The sequence below is a fragment of the Archocentrus centrarchus genome, chromosome 13 (assembly GCF_007364275.1).
Source record: "Archocentrus centrarchus isolate MPI-CPG fArcCen1 chromosome 13, fArcCen1, whole genome shotgun sequence".
In the NCBI taxonomy this organism is placed as follows: domain Eukaryota; kingdom Metazoa; phylum Chordata; class Actinopteri; order Cichliformes; family Cichlidae; genus Archocentrus; species Archocentrus centrarchus.
The window spans coordinates 3,148,742-3,167,596 of record NC_044358.1 but is presented as its reverse complement, the minus strand read 5'-3'; the positions used below and the strand labels follow the sequence as shown (position 1 = coordinate 3,167,596).

Here is an 18,855-nt window from a genome sequence, read left to right as displayed (position 1 = left end):
AAGTCCACATCTGGAGCACAGGAGGCACTCCTATATCTATCCCCAAACACATGCCAGGTGTTAACACACCCTTGATGGAGGGAGTTTGGTCTTTGACACCTATATAGCAAAATGCCACATCATCCTCCATCTACACTTCACCCCAACACAGTCACACAGAACTATAAGGTTACACGTTTCTTAAACCTGCTTCTGAAACAAAAGCCCACAGTGTGCAGAACTGGAACTGAAAAAAGGAATATGTTTGGAAGAACTGGTTGTCATCTCCAAATTTAAATCACATTAATACATCAAAAAAAAAAGAAAGCAGTAAAAGTTTACTGGAAAGTAGAGAAAACATTGTGGCATAATGAATTTAACACAGACCAACTAAACACATTTTTAAAGACTTGCTCATGACCTTGAAAAAAATAAAAGAGCATGTCTCTCGCCTCTTTGCAAGTGGCCAAACAGAAACATGAGACTTTATAATACCAAAAGCTTTTCCTAATTTCCCATTTGGCAATAAGGAGACTAATTCTTCAGGGATGGCTTAAACCATTTCAGTGCTCTTCTGGTTCCCATAGACTAGCTGTGTGCCCATGTTGCACACAGATTACGATCAACCAATCAATTACAGATACTCTCAACACATTATGTGCGTGAAGCACACCTGTCCACAAAACAAATTTCTTCCGTTCCAACCTTTCCACCACCACCATGGGCAAGACCAAAGAAATACCAGAACAAGATTGTAGACCTGCACAAGGCTGAAATGGGCAACAAGACAATCATTTCTTTGAGAGTGAGCAAAAATTATTTCCCTTACTGTATGATTTAATTGACTTGACTGACTGATTGACTGGACAGTGACCTAACAATTCCTCAGCAATAAGAAAAAAATATGTCATTAAATATTTATTTGGGATTTCATTAACTGTTTTTAGTTGTTTCTCTGATAGTATAAATTTCTGGTGGGGATTTCTGGTGGCCTTGAGGTAATGGTTGTTGTGATTTGGCACTATATAAATAAAACAGAACAGAATAGAATTGAATACATTCAGTTATCATTTTCGAGGGCTGTATGATACAGACCTTAGCTTTGGTTAATGATCAACCTGTTTGATGCAAGCAAAGTGCACACTGTGTATGGAGGCATCTCCTTCAAAGCATGTAATAAAGTCTGTAATAAAATTTTTCTCTGTACATCAAAAGCTACATACTGTACAATTATATCACACTCTGCAAACAGAAATTATAACAAATTATTCTTGTGATGTCTTTATAAAGTCATTGTCATTAAATGGCAGAAAATAATAAAAACTGTCATCTACATTTTCCAAGATGACATTTCATGCTGTTTGAATTGTCTGACCAATAGTCCAACACCCAGAGGTCTTCATTCAACCACCAGCCAGAGAAAGAAAACTTATGTTCTAAAGATTAAATGCTCCTCATTTTATCTTCACATATTCAGTTTGCATTCTGATAAATAATTATTTTATTCTAACTTGCTGACAACTGTTAAATGGTAAAAAAATATAAAAAATTGATTTTAGTTATTGTGGCCCTAAAAGCTTAGTGGCCCAAGTAGAATGGAATAATTTTAGATGAGAATATGTTAATTAATTCAAAAATAAAACAATTCACTACTCTTCTTCACCTGCTCAATATTGTCAAATTTATTGTGCTTTACACTTGGGTGATGCTGAAAAAGTATTATATAGGTCACTTCTAGGTTCACTCATAGGAACTACAAAGATAGATGATATTTATATGAACTTGGGCAGTCTCTTAGCTCTGTTGCTATAGGTACAGTCTGTTGAGGGATGCCCCTGATGCACTGAGCATCTCTCGTCTCTTTTACATGCATGTACCACTATTACATGTCATGGACAATGTGTCTATTTTCTCCTCCCCAGTGTCGCTAATTGTAACTCAAGCTGGTGTTTTGGGTTTCTCTCTATAATACTATGGGGCAGGTCGGTGTCGCAGTGGTTAGTACTGTTGCCTCACAGCAAGAAGGTCCTGGGTTCGATTCCATCTTGGCTGGGACCTTTCTGTGTGGAATTTGCATGGGTTTTCTCCAGGCACTCTGATTTCCACCCACAGTCCAAAGACATGCACTTATTGGGTTAGGCCCATGTGAATGGTTGTCTTTCTGTGTTAGCCCTGTAACAGGCTGGTGACCTGTCCAGGGTGTACCCTGCCTCTCGCCCTATGACAGCTAGGATGGGGTTCAACCCCTCTGCAACCCTGAAAAGGATAAGCGGAAGAAGATGAAGGGATCTATAAAATTATAGGCTCAGAGATGACTTATGTTTTAACTTAATGCAATATATAGTGAATAAAAATGAACTGAAAAAAATGAACTGAATTTGTAGTAGGAAATGTTCTAGTTTTCTGCCTCTGCAACAATAAAAAGCAACAGAGATAACTGAAATGTGCTAGAGGTCCTCACAGTATCTTTAGGAAACGCAAAACAAAAGAAAAGAAAAGCAGTGCTCTCAAATTCTAATGTTTTTATAGAGCGCTTTATCCACAAAAATATGGATACTTTCTGAACTGTTGTTTTGGAGTAATGCTGTAACCATTTTCTTTTACTATAAAGCAGGATTAATGGTATCACATTGGTGTCACTTAGCATAGGTATTTGACTACAAAGCATGAAGAATTTCTGGTATGCAATCTAAGTATACATGCTTCTCTGTACTCCTCTGAGGAAGAAGAACAAAAAAAACATCAAAGAACAAAAAGCAGCAATGAGATATATGAAGTGTGTCTGTAGTGGAAACTTTTTATTGTTTTTAATACTCGGTCAGATGTCATGCAGAAGGAAAGTGTGCAAAGGGAAGAGTGAGAGAGAGAGAAACAACTCTCGTCCTTATAATGGAAGAGAGTTGAACAAAGCCTGCGTTGTGTTACTTATTAAACAAAATCACGACTCCCCTATTTCCTCCCTGTGCATTCACTCCCCTGCCTGGCTCTCCTTCACTCTCCCATTCTCCTTCACTCTGTCTCTCCTTGCTCTCTGACCCTTGGGGCCAATAGCTGTTCCCTAATTAATTATTGATGTTCTAAAGCAGTTGTTGGACTGGCTGGATCAGGTTTCCAGTGGGTGGATGTAGGGGTTTTCAATGGTCAGTGTAGCAGCCAGGCTCCATTATGGGGAGCTAGTGGTCATCCCCATGGGTCAGGCAAAGACACAACCTTTCGTGCGTGTTTGTTAGTGTGCATGTCAGGAGCCAGAGAGACACTGGCAGTTACAGTAGTATCTATTCATCATAGCATCCAGCTAGCCAGCAACTCGGCCTTGTGCACTCATAGTGGTCATTACTGGCAGAGACAGAATGTCAGTGTGATTTCACAGGGAGCAAATTTTTTAAAGGCAAATGTATCACATTGTTCTGTATTTAAAGACACATCAGCAAATGAGCAAGTGGCATGGTGCCATCACTCCAAAATAATCAGAGGACTGGAAAAGGATGAGCATCAGTTCAATTAAATAAAATCAAAATTAAATTGTATTTATATAGCGCCAAATAACAACAAACAATTGTCTCAAGGCACTTCATATTGTAAGGTAAAAGACCGTACAATGATTACAGAGAAAATCCAACAGTCAAAAAAACTCCCCATGAGCAAGCACTTGTTGACAGCAAGAAGAGAAAAATTTGTGAATTCAAAAAATAAATAAATAAAAGTGAATTTTAATGCTTAAATTGTTTCTTTGCTGCTTTTATTTGTTGGTCTGGGAGCAGAGCTGGGGGTTTTGGGGGGATGAAAGGAGGAGAGAAGCTGCAGAGAGGCGTGTAAAACTGCAACTCTGCTTCCTGGTCTCAACCCTGGATAGTCGTGCTTTGGGGGATTAAATACATTTGGCCAGATTTCTAGAAATGAGAGCTGCTCCATCCAAAGTGGGATGGATGCTGTCTCTCATAACAAGATCAGGTTTTCCCCAGAAAGTTTCCCAATTATCTACTGTATCAAGCCCACATCATTTTTTTTGGACACCACACAGACAGACAGGAACTTAAGGAGAACACGCGGCTAAAGATGTCACTCCTGGTCCAATTGAGGAGAGTTCCAGAGAAAACTACAAAGCCCAACATTGTTCTGGCAAAATTGCACATAAATTCAGTATTAACTTTAGTGACATGAATTATTATTTTACTAAATCTACATTTAGCCTTAACCAGCAGTTTGAAATTTCCTTCTATCTCACCTGCTCTGACACTGGAAGACATTCAACTATGGTGCCACTAGCTTCACGTTTCTCAAAACAGGGTCGCCAATAACCAGTTTGTTCCTCGGTGTGTCGCCGAGGGGAGAAAAATGATCTGAAACATGAATGGGAGGGTGGTGGTGTACCTGGGGCTTCTGTTTAGGACTACACTTCTTGCTCACAGTCACCTGGCTGGCCTGATTTCCCGGCTGATCGGGATCTGCTGGAGGAGAGCTAACAGTAGTTAAGCTACCTTGGTCCACACAGGCTACAGGGGCCTGGCTAGTTACAGGGGTTTCCAGGAATCAGAACTAGGTCTCCAATTCACTCAAGCTGGCCTCCAAAGCTACAAACAACATTTGTTACAAGTACCATTACTGTAAGTAGGCCGAGGAGTAACTAAACATTTGACGCACAGAGCAGGAAAGTCCAGGAGGGACAGGAGAAGCAGACATGCTGTTAGTGACTCTGCAGAGAGCTAAGCTAATAGCTACACTAAGCTGGCAAATCCCTAAAAACACACTAAGTGAATAATGTGAATATAATTTACAGGTGATTCAGCAGAGTGTTCTTTGGATGAAGCACATGAAGGTTACACTAGAAAATAAATGGTAAATGGGCTAGTTCTTATATAGCACTTTTCTACTCTAGCTGAACACACAAAGCACTTTATACAACACATTTGCATTTACCCATTCACACACATTCATACAAGCACTGTTTTCTATTTCAAAGTGCTTTCTACTGTATCTAACATTCACACACACATTCATACTCCGACGGCTGCATCGGAGAGCAGCTTGGAGGTTCAGTATCTTGTCCAAGGATACTTTGGCATGCAGACTGGAGCAGCCAGGATCACCGACTTTCCGATTAGTAGATGACCTGCTCTACCTCCTGAGCCGCAGCCACTCCAAAATAAATTATCTAGATTAATCGAGCAACACAGATTAAGCTACACAAAAACACCACTGTGCTCTGCAACAGGAACAGGAAGTGGTACAATACCACAGTGAGAGTGCCACCAAGAGGCAGTAACAATCTAAGTATTGGCTAGTGAGACCATTCCATTCATTGCAGTTTTTAAAGTAAAGTGTGTAAAATGACTTCCTATTGCATAAAAAAAAAAAAAATAAATGCACTAATATATTTATTTTTCTATTGTTTTATATGAGATGGACAAAAAATGAAATTATAAATTATTTTACATTTCCTCTTTATAAGGAAAATGCAAAAGTGAATTTTATTTCAATATATATTAGACCCAGCAAACAGCAAGTTGCTAACTAGTTTGTTAAATGCTTTGCTGGACAAGAGGTGGACAAGATTGTTCAAATTCATGAACAATTTCCCTATTATTTCTTATTAGAGGGTGTGCAGGTCACAAAGAACCTCTCCTGGACCCTCAACACCACTTCTCTGGCAAAGAAGGCTCACCAGCGCCTCCACTTTCTCCGCAAGCTGCGAAGAGCCAGGGCCCCTGCCCCCATCACGTGAACATTTTACAGGGGCACGATTGAGACTATTCTGACCAGCTGCATCACGGTGTGGTATGGCGCCTGCACAGCATCTCGCCGCAGGACCCTCCAGCGCATCGTGAGAGCAGCTGAGAAGATCACCCAAAAAGCCCTCTGTATTGCTGTGGACCCTCACCCACCCGTCACAAGCCCTCTTCAGCCTGCCGCCATCAGGGAGGAGTCTGCAGAGTCTCTAGACCAGGACGAGCAGACTAAGGGACAGCTTCATACACCAGGCTGTCAGGGCACTCAACTCCCTCCGTGCTCTGCCCCCCTTCCTCCTGCTGCCCCTCTACACACAAGATCCCCTGATCCTGACAACATTTACACACATTCATGCTCTGATGAATGCATCGGAGAGCAACTTAGGGTTCAGTACCTTGCCCAAGGATACTATGGCATACAAAGGGATCGAATCACCAACCCTTCGATTAGTACAACCAGCCACCCCATGGCATGGGATGGTTCATTTCAAAGATAGGCTGAAATGTCACAAATAATTTATAAATGTGGTTCTTTTTTTACTCACTGCTTTTTGATCTGCATATACACCTCACCCCTAATCACCTCCCAGACAACCACCACCAAGGAATAGAGTTGTCTGTGTCACAGTCTTTATTGACTGTGAAGAGAGAGGTGCTTTGCTGTGCTGACGGACGGTAGCCAATGGCCTGTTAGCCAGAGCAGTGAAGCAGGGAGTCAGAACAAGAACAAAGGCTGCGTAGGTATTGATGTAGCCTGACCTCCTGGGGACTGGGGGCCAGGGGCCAGACAGGCTGATCTCCAGGGAAAGATAAGGGGCTAACAATCTAATAGATCTGGAAAGCTGGCCGCACAGTGGACACAGGATAGCTGTCTTGTCCTGGCCGCCCACTCTGTTCACCTTTATCGCTTTCATTTTTTTCTTTTAGATATATATGTGTGTGTGTGTGTGTGTGTGTGTGTGTGTGTGTGTGTGTGTGTGTGTGTGTGTGTGTGTGTGTGTGTGTGTGTGTTTTTCCTGTGTAGTATGCCTTGAATTTCTTGGTTGCCAGACATTTCACTTACTATGCTTCTTCTCAACCGCTCTACCTGTCTTTCTTCTCACTTTCCTCTCTTCTCGTTTTCCTGTTCTGAGTAGTACTCTGGCAGATAGGTGCTGGCATACTGACAGAGTGGGATAGCTTAGTCATTATGTATCATTCAATGCGCAGTTGACTGACAGTTCCTTCATTCATCCAGCGCTACACTTACTGCATCCTTTCTCTGCCTCCCTTTGATTACTGACCCAGTCATGGCGCCATGGTTTCTCTTTACCAAATGCCTGATGCTCCAAAGCCTTCACTCTGGCTCCTGTCTCGGAGCAATTAGATCTATTGACGAGGCAACTGTGGCTGGCCTGTCACGGGCCTCAAAGTCCCAAGAGAACTGCCAAGCCAGCCAGTCAGTCAGTCTCCACAATTAGCACATTATATGACAGGTAGGGAGAGGAGCGCCGAAAAGCACAGCCTCAGTTTATGTCACCATCACCAGGCTCAAAGGAGCCAGCCAGAAATCTAGGTGTTAAATTATTCACTGGTTTGTTTGCACCAGAGCAACTCTGCGAGGGAGAAAGGTGTTGGAAAACATATTGCGGACAGCTAGATAAATATCACCCCCCCAAAAAATCTGTGGGAACTCAATGCGGATAAAAACTCTGAACTGGATGCAGCTAATGAGGGTGTGAACGTTTCACATTCGTCTTCATTCATTCTGTTACCCCTCCCTGACACCTTAGGCCAACAGAAAAAGAAAAGGGCCCATTTACACACTCACCCAAATCAGCACTTTTGGGGAAACAGGGAACCTATGTTTCCACTTCACTAAGAGAGGATTCCCCAAACACCAAAAATTTGGCTCAAGACTGCCTTTATTAAGCCAGATTGTACTACAGAATCTCATCTATTTGTGAATATAATGTGCCCCTCTCTCCTCCTTATCTCTGTAAGCAGCGCTGTGCGTTGTTATATCTTCTACATGGCTGAGTGCTGCCAGTAGCTGTTACAGATGGACAGGTAGAGATAGTGACCATGAAGTGGCGCCACCGCTGCCTTTTATCATCCCATCCTGGAGGCTCCGGTCTGGCCTGACCCTGGCCCTTCCTCTCCCCTTTCTATTCCTTTCCCTGCATATTGCATTTTTAATCAGCCTGGGTCATCCAATACAGAGCCACGAGACTGGAGACCATGGCCTGTCAGTCAAGTGCTGCCACCTCTTTTCCTTACACCACCTTTCTAGAAACATGGTCTGTCTGCAGGACAATTAGCTGAAGGGGATATTTATAGAGACTTCTTGCCCTCCTTCTTTAGCTCTTTTAATGCTCCTATTTCTTCACAAATAGTAAATTATTTTCATTTTCTCTTCTTGAGTCAAGCTGTTCTCTCTTGTGATAGGTGTTATCAGCAATGTAAATTAGACCTATATGGCATAAATTATTCTTGCACAAGAACTGTGTGTCTTTTCAGTTTCCTGCGTCTTGATATTTATGCTCAGCAAGAGGCGCCTGGACCAGCGGCTTATGGCTGTGCTGTAATTCATCCTAAGGTCAAATCGAGTCCTTCTCCTGGATCACTTCTTCGCAGTACTGCCAAGCCCTGGAGAAAACAGCAGAGGAGATGGGCTGGCAAAGGGAATGCATGCTGAGAAATAGGATGTTGAGAGTTTTTGCCCGCGTGCAAAGCACAGAAATGGAAGGTGGCACTCCAAGAGCAACTCGGTCGTGGTGGTGTATAGGACACTAACCAGAGGGAAAATGGCAAGAACACAAGAAGTGGGCAGAGTGCGGAACAATTATGTTTATAGTGTCTTGACCTTGCATGAGTTCACACTTGGTTGGTTATAGGAATAAAGAGCCACGGCAATGTTATCTGGCTATTGTTAATTGGATGTAAATGTGAATGCAATGAATCTCTCTCATTATGCAGCTAGTTCCACTGCCCATGCTGGCAGAGAGTGGTGGAATAAACTGACGCCCGAGCCCATCACTCCAGCGTGCTCTCATTGCTCTGACACTAGGAGAGACCATTAGCACTAATTTGAGAAAATATCCTACCAGTTAGACCTGGAGCACTGCAGAAGCCAACAGAGACGAGTAGAGAGATTAGGGTAAACATAGCTACCACTTGCCCCCGAGCACCCACAAGAGCTAATCATAGATTTTGTATGTTTATAATTATGGAGTGAGCTCAAAACGCCAGCCTGTTCCACGGGGGTGGATTGATTCCGTGTGTGGCCATCCATGTGCACTCTGTGCTTTTGCAAAATGGCCTTTCAGATGGAAACCTAAAGTGCTCACTGCTCTGTACTTGTTATTGAATTAGAGGGAGTTTAGGGTGTCAACTAATTGGTCTGCATGCGGCATCTTCTAGCATTGTGTTGGCATGACCTGAAGCAGGGATGTAGTGTGATTGCCTAAGGATGGATTCAAGGTTCAGCACAGAACAGAAAAGCTAGGAGTATATGCGACAGTGCTCAGAGGACATGAAATGGTGGAAATGGCAAAAAGCTCTTTGTCCCAAGTCTCTGAGTAACAACATATTATGGGTGCTGACCAGAAAGATCCCTTCTCAGCATGTGGTTCCAATAACAGGCTAATGGTATGCTTTCAACACAGTCAACATGAAAGGCCACCTGGGAACTGTTTATTGTTAAAAGAAAAAAAAAAAATTATATATATCAATAGTATCAATTCCTTCATCCTTCAGGAACTGCCTGCATGCTCTTGCCACATGAGGCCGGGCATCATCAAGCATCAGGAGGACCCCAGGACCCACTGCACCAGTGTAAGGTTTGATGGTAAGTCCAAGGATTTCATCACATTACATAATGGCTGTCATGGCGCCGTTGCCTAACCTGTAGAGGTCTGTGCATTCCTCCATGGATATTCCTCCCCAGACCATCACTGACCCACCACCAAACCAGTCATGCTCAACGATGTTACAGGTGGCATAAAATTTTTTATCGACTTCTCCAGACCCTTCATGTCTGTTATATGTGCTCAGGGTGAGCCTGTTCTCATCTGTGAAAAGCACAGGGCGCCAGTGGTGGACCTGCCAGTTCTGGTATTCTATGCCAAAAGCCAATCTGGCTCCACGGTTACACAGAATGAGCCCACTAGAGGACGTCAGGCCCTCAAGACACCCTCACGAAGTCTGTTTCTGGTTGTTTGGTCAGAGATATTCACATCAGTGGCCTGCTGGAGATTATTTTGTAATGCTCTGGCAGTGCTCATCCTGCTCCTCCTTGCACAAAGAAGCTGATACTGCTCTTGCTGATGGGTTAAGGACCTTTTATGGCCCTGTCCAGCCCTCCTAGAGTAACCGCCTGTCTCCTAGAATCTCCTCCATGCGCTTGAGACTGCTGGGAGACACAGCAAAACTTCTGGCAATGGTACATATTGATGTGTCATCCTGGAGAAGCTGGACTACCTGTGCAGCCACTATAGGGACCAGGTATCACCTCATGCTACCAGTAGCACTGACCCTAGCCAAATGCAAAAGTAGCGAACAGTCAGAAAAGATGAGGACGGGAAAATGTCAGTGGCCCCACCTGTAAAACCATTGCTGTTTTGGGGGTTGTCTCATTGTTGCCCTTCTAGTGCACCTGTTGTTCATTTCATTAACACCAAAGCAGATGAAACTGATTAAACCCCCCACTCTGCGACTTAACCCTATAACAGCGGCAATCGCCGCTGAAGCACCCGTTAACTGCCCTTACTTGCTGTGAACAGCTGGTCAACAGGGAGCGTCTGAGGCGGCTGATCAAAGGAACTTTGAGTTACCGTAATTACGTGACCGTTCATCCTATCTGAAAAATTCAAATAGTTTCAGAAAGCTTAGAAATTGCGCTTCACAGCCAATATATGGTTATTATGGTAATTGTTGCTGGAAGTCGACGAATGGCGGCACTTTTGAAGTACATTCTGCCGCTGGCGACAGGTTCAGTATTAAAGGGTTAACTGACCAGCTCAATGTCCCAGAAGGTTAATTGACTTGACTGCATACTCTGATAAAAAGTGTTTTTAACAGTGTGTGTGTGTGCGTGTGTGTGTGTGAGTGAGTATGTAAAATAATGATAGCTCGTTATCATAGCAGGCTCTGTATTAATATCAGGAGAAAAGTATAATGTTAGGTTTAAAGGCAAAGGTTTGGATTAGAGTCATAATGACTGTGCAGATAGGATTATTATAAACAGGTGTCTGTAGGATTTCTATCTTTCAAATAATATTACTCACAGAAAGAAACTGGAAATTAGAATCGGCCAAGAAAATTGAAAATGGTACATCTGTAATGAAAACTATTGCATTTTCTGTGCCATGTTCTATTTGGTCTTCTCTCCTGAACACATTTTGGTCACAAAATAGACAAAGCAAGAGACACCAGGAAACTTTTAAGCACAGAGGCAGGATACACCCTGTACAGGTCGCCAGCCTGTCGCAGGGCCAACACAGACAACATCCACACTCACACCTATGGGCAATTTAGAGTTTCCAATTAACCTAACCCCAGTAAGTGCATCTCTTTGGACTGTGGGAGGAAACCGGAGTACCCGGAGAAAACCCACGCGGACACGGGGAGAACATGCAAACTACACACAGCAAGAGAGGGAGGGGCCTGGGTCAAGGTGGAATCGAACCCAGGCCTTCCAGATGGTAGTCTAACTGTGAGGCAGCAGTGCTAACCACCGCACCACAATGCCCTGTTGCTAAAGTAGTTTCATTCAATTCCATTTTATTTATATAGCACCAAATCACAACAACAGTCGCCTCAAGGTAGTTCTACAATAACACAGAGAGAACCCCAACAATCAGAAGACCCCCTATGAGCAAGGACTTGGTGACAATGGGAAGAAAAAACTTTGTTTTAACAGGAAGAAAGCTCCAGCAGGACCAGGCTCAGGGAGGGGCAGCCATCTGCTGCGACCGGTTGGGGCTGAGGGGAGGGAGAGACAGGACAAAAGACACACTGTGGAAGAGAGACAGAGATCTTAAAAGTAGAGAGGGTGTCTGTCTCTCAAATCCAAACTGGTAGCTGGTTCCACACAAGAGGGGCCTGAAAGCTGAGGCTATGCATCCCATTCAGTACCTTAAGCTAATCTACTTTCTTGCCATTGGACTCTTAAGAAACTTCTGAAAATTCACCTGTTCAACAAGGCCTTTAACCTCTCTATTTTTTATATATATACTTACAAAAGTATATATATATAAAAAATAGAGAGGTTAAAGTGTCCTTGAGTTCTTGAAAGGAAGTAAATAATAATAATAATAATAATAATAATAATTGTTGTTGTTGTTGTTGTTGTTATTGTTGTTGTTGTTGTTATCTTTCCACTGCGTTATGATTCCTGAAAATGCTGATTTGCATTACATTTAAACACAACTTGAGATTCTGAATACACTGATTTGTGTAAATTCAAAACAGTTTAAAACTTACCGGCCAGAAGATACTGATAGTACTGCACCAGATCTGAGGCCAACACTAAGGGATGACTGGAGTTGAAGGGTGGCTGCAGCTCATTCCACTGTGGAGTCCTGCTCCACAAGACAAATCACCTGTAAGACTTAGAGATACAGGGGAGCTTTGTCCAGGATACGGTGTTCAGCTCAGTCTTACCTGGCTAGAGTCCAGCAGGCCCTAGGACAGGTGTTGAGTTCTAAGGGTGTATCATCGCTTATCTTTTGAGCGGTGCTTAATGGCCGAGGCTCCAAGACGTGCTCCACCAAATTACCATAGCAACTAAGTATGTACAGCGAGTCCACAACTGACTGCCTGGACTGATCTGTGAGGACGATAAGAAACGAGGCAGCAATAAATATAGATTTGCAGTAACTGCAAGAAAGGTTTTTTTGACCAGGTTATCAACTTTTTAAAAAAATGCAAACACCACTTGTCAGCACGGTCTACCTTTCTCTCGTTTTATGTTGGGGTTAGTGATGAACCAGGAGCGAGATGAGGCAAAGATGGCCGCCACACAGAACTCTCCTCCACTGGACTTGCTTGGTGAGATCTGAGGGGGTGGCTTAGATTTGCTTCAGGAGACGGGACAAAAAAGATAAGAAAGTAAATAATACGCTGCAGTGATGGGGGTTCAAAAGGTGCAGGTGTTTCATATTTTAATATGTCAAGTCCTTTGACTGACGGGTATTAGTGATGTAACCACATCAGACTAATGAGACAATTGCTTACTCAAAGCTTATGCAAGGTTTCCAATTTGTCAGTAACTTATTTGTGAATTATGACCACATTTCCAATAAGTCATTCCCTTTCTTTAGTGATTCAATAAGAGAAACATCTGTCTTTGAACTTTCCTTTGCCAGAAATGTTCGGTCCCTGTGTGGAGGAGGAGCACACTTCTTGTCTTGTGCTGTAATTAACTCAATATTAAAATATTTTTTCTCAGTGTGGTGCTTATTGAAGCCAAGTCTAATACATAGCACCTTTAAGTCTAATGTTTCTATTAGTTATTTGTTCAGAAAACATAATGGCCAAATTTAAGCTTATGAGTTTTTCAGCATTTTACACTAGAAATGAATTGCACAGTAACATCTGTAAACAATTAACATAATATATTAAAAGCATGCAAGGAGCTAATCACGGGGAAACTGAAATGCCTGCAAAGAAAAACAAATTTTTGCAGCAAAAAAAATGGGAAAATTAAGTTAGACATAAATGTTGATGTAATGTGACACACAACTGAGCCACCTTTGAAGATAATCTTCCTGTCTTAGAAGAATGGTACGCAGTAGTAGTAGTAGTACTTCTTAGGACAGATTCAGTCCATGTACAACATGGCGTAATCTTCTCCATTCACAATGTCAGCATAGCATCCTGCCACATCATAGCATACTGACATTTCCCATAACCTTGCCAATCTTAATACCCACCGACATGGGAGCTTTACACCAAAACTGAATCCAGTTTGGAAAATCAGAAACTAAAAGTTCACAGTCAAAAACAAAGAGCATTTGTCATCTATTGTTAGTGTGCACTGACTGGTCAGCCAAAATTCTAACAATTGTCCCAGACAGTCATGTGAAAAAGAAAGCTTTCAGTGGATTCTATGTAGTCTGAAAAACCAAGTACACCCTTACTGCTTCCATGGGAACTGAGAGGGTCAGCCACTAGCAGCCAGGAGCTGCTAATCAAATGCACTTGATCAATCAATCATCAGCAAATCCTCTATAAAAACAGAAGTTCTGGCAATTTGCTGGTATGAAGAACTGTGTGAATTAAAAACAGGTGTGTGTTAATACAATGCCACAATCTTCCCAGAAGTGGACGTTCCAGCACATTCACCCCAAGGCCAGACCGTGCAATGCTGCAATGCAGGAAAACAAAGACAAGAGCCATATCTCAGACTCTACAGGCCTCAGTTAGCAACTTCATGACACAATTAGAACAAGTATGGTTTGTTTGAAAGGTTGCACGAAGAAAGCCTCTTCTCTCTAAAAGAACACGGCAGCACAGTTTAGGTTTGTAAACCACAGACTTCTGGAGCAATGGGCCTCATTTACTAATATGTGTGCAGAAAAGTTCTTATAATGTGCAAAAAACAAGTACGTATGCAAAATTACCGCCTTATTTATGAAAGATGCGTCATTTAAGACTCAAGCTGGTTCAAGTGAAAAAATGTTTGCGCTTCAATGTAGACTTGAAAAAAGCCTAACAGAATATAATGATAATAAAAAAATTTTTTAAAAAGGTGGTGGACAACGAGCCTGAGATGAGAAACTAACTGCTTTGACCAAAAACAAACAAACAAACAAAAAGCAGATTCTCCATACCCATGGGACACCGCCAAGAAATTAGACTGTAAATGATGAAATCCAGCAATGATAGAAGTCACTGCTAATGAAAGATTAAGATAATTAAGGAATACACCTTTCTGTTTAGCAATTTCTTTTCTTTACATGTAATTTTTTTATTACTTAATTGTGATTCTCAGCATTTTGTGGCTTATAGTGTTTTGGAAAACAGCAAATAATGACGTAAAGGCAATTAAAAATTTTTATTATTAATAAAAGTAGTAGTAGTAGTCGTAGTCAGTTTCTAAATTTGTTCATAAAGTACGAATAAATTCAGGTACGACTATATTGATAAAATCACTGATTCGTATGTGAAAAGTTTGCATGGCCCAAAATGGGTCATGCAACAGGACAGTGATCCCAAGCACACCAACTAATCTACAATAGAACGACTGAAAAAGAGAAAGAGCAAGTTGCTGCAACGGTCCAGTCAAAGTCCAGACCTCCAGCCAACTGAAATGCTGTGGTGGGACCTTAAGAGAGCTGTGAAGCAACAAATGCCTGCAAACCTCAATGAACTGAAGCAACACTGTAAAAAAGAGTGGGCCAAAATTCCACCACAATATGAGAGACTGGTAAAGTCACATAGAAAACTATTACTCCAAGTTATTGCTGATAAAGGTGGCTTTACAAGCTACTGGATCATTGGATCTACTTAATTGTTTCACAGGACTACGCACAGTCCTGTGAAAACCTCTTTTCCCATGAGTATAACTAGTTTTACTCAGTTCCAGCTCATCATCAGAAGTGTTTGCTGGGAATCTTTTTTTTTTTGGGGGGGGGGGGGGGGGGGGGGTTCTCTCTTTCTAATATACACTTGTTTACTTTTTTTTTTTTTTAGATGAACTACGGTCATCTAGTTAGTGGTCTATGCTTCCTCAATAACTTGCCTGCTCTTTCATATGGTAGGGACCAACAGTTCTAAATCACACTTGATATACTTGATCTTAATCACATTTAAATTAATAAATACAATAGTTATCATTGAATGGAATTTGAAGCTAACGGCAGTGTTCAAGTTGCCTTCCCTTGCTCTCTTACTTTGTATTGGCCACAGGAGAGAATTTATTGGGACTTATTGGATTATTCAGCATGTCAAGACTGTTTGAGAAGTAGCGGACACAGAAAGGGTTTTCAGCCGCAACTGGCTCACCATATGGTAACAATCAGAGAACAGTAGCAAGATCTGGCATTATTGTCCAGCCTTATAAGCAACCTGGACAGTAAAATGTGGTCACAGCAGATCAGGCATGAGGTGGGCTTGAAAACCTATGGTGGTATCACACACTCCCAGACAGGTGCTTAACCTTGACCTCTGGAAACCACATTAGTATGAAAGTGAGACCCTTACTTCTGTCTACTCTCAATTTTTTTTTTTTTTTTTTAAAGAGACAAATACAAGGATGTAGAATAGTCAACCAGCTTAAAATATAAGTTGCAATTCAACTTAAGTTCAACCCATGAAAACATTTTGTGCAGGTGTTTTTTATTTTTTGCTTTATGTGGAACAAATATAAAAAGAAATGGATAGTTAGCATAAGCAGAAACAGACCCTATGGATGATTAAAAAGAAGATGGACAGATCCAAGTACAAAAATTGATTAACAACAGGGAAACTTAATGCCACTGATGCAAAGCACCTGACTGAGACCATGCCTTTCAGGACGTATCCAGCCAGCGTGTGACATCTATAACTAAGAAAGCAAGAGCTTCTGCAAGGCTGACAATTGTGCCACCTGCAGGTAATAAGTATTAAAATCAGTGTTCTGTTTCTAAACCTGCTTTTTGTGGGTAGTACACTCACTAGGTTCAAGCTGCCATTAACTTTGAACGACTACAATGTGGCCAACAAGGGGAAAAAAGCAGACTGGTTGGGTTCTGCCTTTAATGCTGAGCGTTTGTATGCTTTTTCAATGACTTTTTAATCTTAATATTTTTGACGTTGGAATAGAGCTCGTTTGAAGAAAATAATCTTAACTCAAGGTTTACATAATATTTTTCCCATGTTTAAAAACATTAATAAATAATTATTTACAAAAAAAAAACTGATTTCAACATGACGCTTTGATTAAATGATGCATCCATACATTTTCTTCCACTTATCCAAATCAGGGTTTTCAGGGTGTGCCCTGCCATAGGCCAAGAGCCTTTTGCCTGAATATGGCACGCCCATCCCTGCACTGTAAGACCTAATGACTGGAGTTGACAGAATGACTTAAACGGACACAGAGTTCCCAGTGGCAGCATGTGTGACAGAGAAGTAACATATAGGTTTCAGTTGCCCTATTGCCCCCTTACTTCAAATATGTATATAATACGCAATACTGTGACAGTGACCAAATACCTCTCCTCTTGTTCTGAAGTTGCCTGCCACTAAACAAAACTTAAAACAAACCTTAAGAAAACATGCAATACAAGGCAATGAAGACTCAGTTCAACAATAATGGTTGTAGTACTAGATAGTACTCTACTACTTCAACCAGCTTTCCCAGTACTGAAAGACCCACTGCTGGTAAAACTTTCTTTCTGTTGCCTCCATTCTGTCAGCACCTCATAAATTATGCCCTGGATTGAGAGAGATGTTGATGTCTTTGTTTGGCCAACACTATGTGAAAGATGGATCAGGAAAAAGGAAATGGTGAAGGTAACCATAAGGAGGGCTTTTGTAGCATTTACTAGTGCTGGGTCAAAGGAAGAAAGCTGCATAACCAAATATCCACAATAAACCCAGTCTGTGAAAGGAAGATGCAGGGGTAGATAAAGTCACACTTAGAATATTGCCCTGGATAACTCCAGGTTGCCCTTATCTTCTCCTCTAAGCTCTCCTTTGGTCTGTTTGTCTGTCAGTGCAGCCAGAAGATAAAACAGTTAACAAACAGGTCCAGCCAGTGAACAACCAGCTATGAGGGAGTGCTTTCTCAACTTCAACTTTTGTTTCTTTCCTAAACATGTCCCTGCTGTGCTGTCCATTTAAACTGGAGCAGTGTAAGGTGAATTAAAAAGCCAGTATAACCAGAAAGAAATGAAAGCAGACATAAAATTGTATGTTACAGTGTGTATAGTTTTTAAAGTATCCTAGGGTGATCCATTAAAGTAAAAGAGGCAATAAGCACGTTACATGGTAGAGGTATAGGGAAAACAGATTTGTTGCTCATAGAACACCATCCTGTTCATTGCTCAACAAAAAGAACAGATATTCAGGACTTTTACTGTGTGGGATTGTTGAAAAGTCAAAGTTCTTCTTTGGTAAGGTGTTTAATTGCAGAAAGCCTTGCCTTCCTCCCATTGCTGGAAAATATTAAGCCCTCACAAAAGCCCCGTAGTTCATGTTCCAGTAACTCAGGAAAAGCAAATCCCACTCAAGAGCAGGCTGATGATGGTTTTCAAGAGTGAGAGTTTGGGGCTGAGAAATCTATTACATAGGGCCTTCCAACCCATCCCAGAAAATGTTCTAAACTCCTCGCAGTCTTCATATTGACTTTCGATGCCAATGGTTAAATTATAAACACAGTTTAAATCGGACGGGTCTTCTTGAATGAAGAATTAGTGAGTACAAGGACTTTACAATGCTGAATTGAGAACACTGTCCATTTAGGAAGGACTGATCAAGCGGCAACCACGCACACTACACATAAATAATCACACACAACAATCTGAGCAATGTGCAAGTCGATGATAGCAAGTTAAAACATTGGCTCTGCGTTGCATTCTCATAGCACATGAGCTAGGTTTAGGCTTCTTTGAAGAGGCCTCAGCTAACACAAAGCCTGCCAACAGGACCGAAGATCACAGTTCAGTTCTCGTCTCTTCTGGTACAGTGACCACTAAAGTTTATTCATCTGTGTTTTAAATCATGCTTTTTCCTCTTGATCTCACTTGAAGTGGCTTGAAAGTGTTGAGGTTTTTGCCCTTGTGACAACCAGGCATGGCTCCAGGGCCTAATTCTGCTCCCCATATGGATACCAATTTCTAGAGCAGACTTTTGGTAAGGGAGTAGGCAAGCAAATGGCACCAAGTTACAAAAAGTGTAACCCAATATCAATAAATTATGAAACATAAATATACTAAGAGGGAATTGGGAGCAGGAGAAGATGTATGCCATTAAACAAACTGCAAATCTCTTTTCTTTTTCTTCTCCCTCCACAAAATTTCCTTTTGCCTTTTAGCAGGGAGTGGAATTCATTTTCTTTGCGACTTTAATTCACTGAAAAGACTACTCACATGTCATTTCCACTTTTAATTTAGCAAATGAGGACTCTTGACTGAACTAATAGCTTTTCCTCAAGGGCATAATTCAATCTGCGACATCAACC

At 41.6% G+C, this 18,855-nt stretch overlaps 1 protein-coding gene across 2 annotated transcripts in view; it reads right to left on the bottom strand.

The window, feature by feature from the left end:
- Nucleotides 1-18,855, bottom strand: part of bcas3 (BCAS3 microtubule associated cell migration factor) — a 479,890-nt gene that overhangs the window by 321,824 nt on the left and 139,211 nt on the right. For both annotated transcript variants that reach the window (XM_030744094.1, XM_030744095.1), the window contains exons 17-19: nucleotides 12,642-12,766; nucleotides 12,351-12,516; nucleotides 12,171-12,268 (exon numbers count right to left, since the gene is read on the bottom strand). In XM_030744094.1, coding sequence (XP_030599954.1) covers nucleotides 12,171-12,268; nucleotides 12,351-12,516; nucleotides 12,642-12,766 — 389 coding nt within the window. The remainder of the gene's footprint in view (nucleotides 1-12,170; nucleotides 12,269-12,350; nucleotides 12,517-12,641; nucleotides 12,767-18,855) is intronic.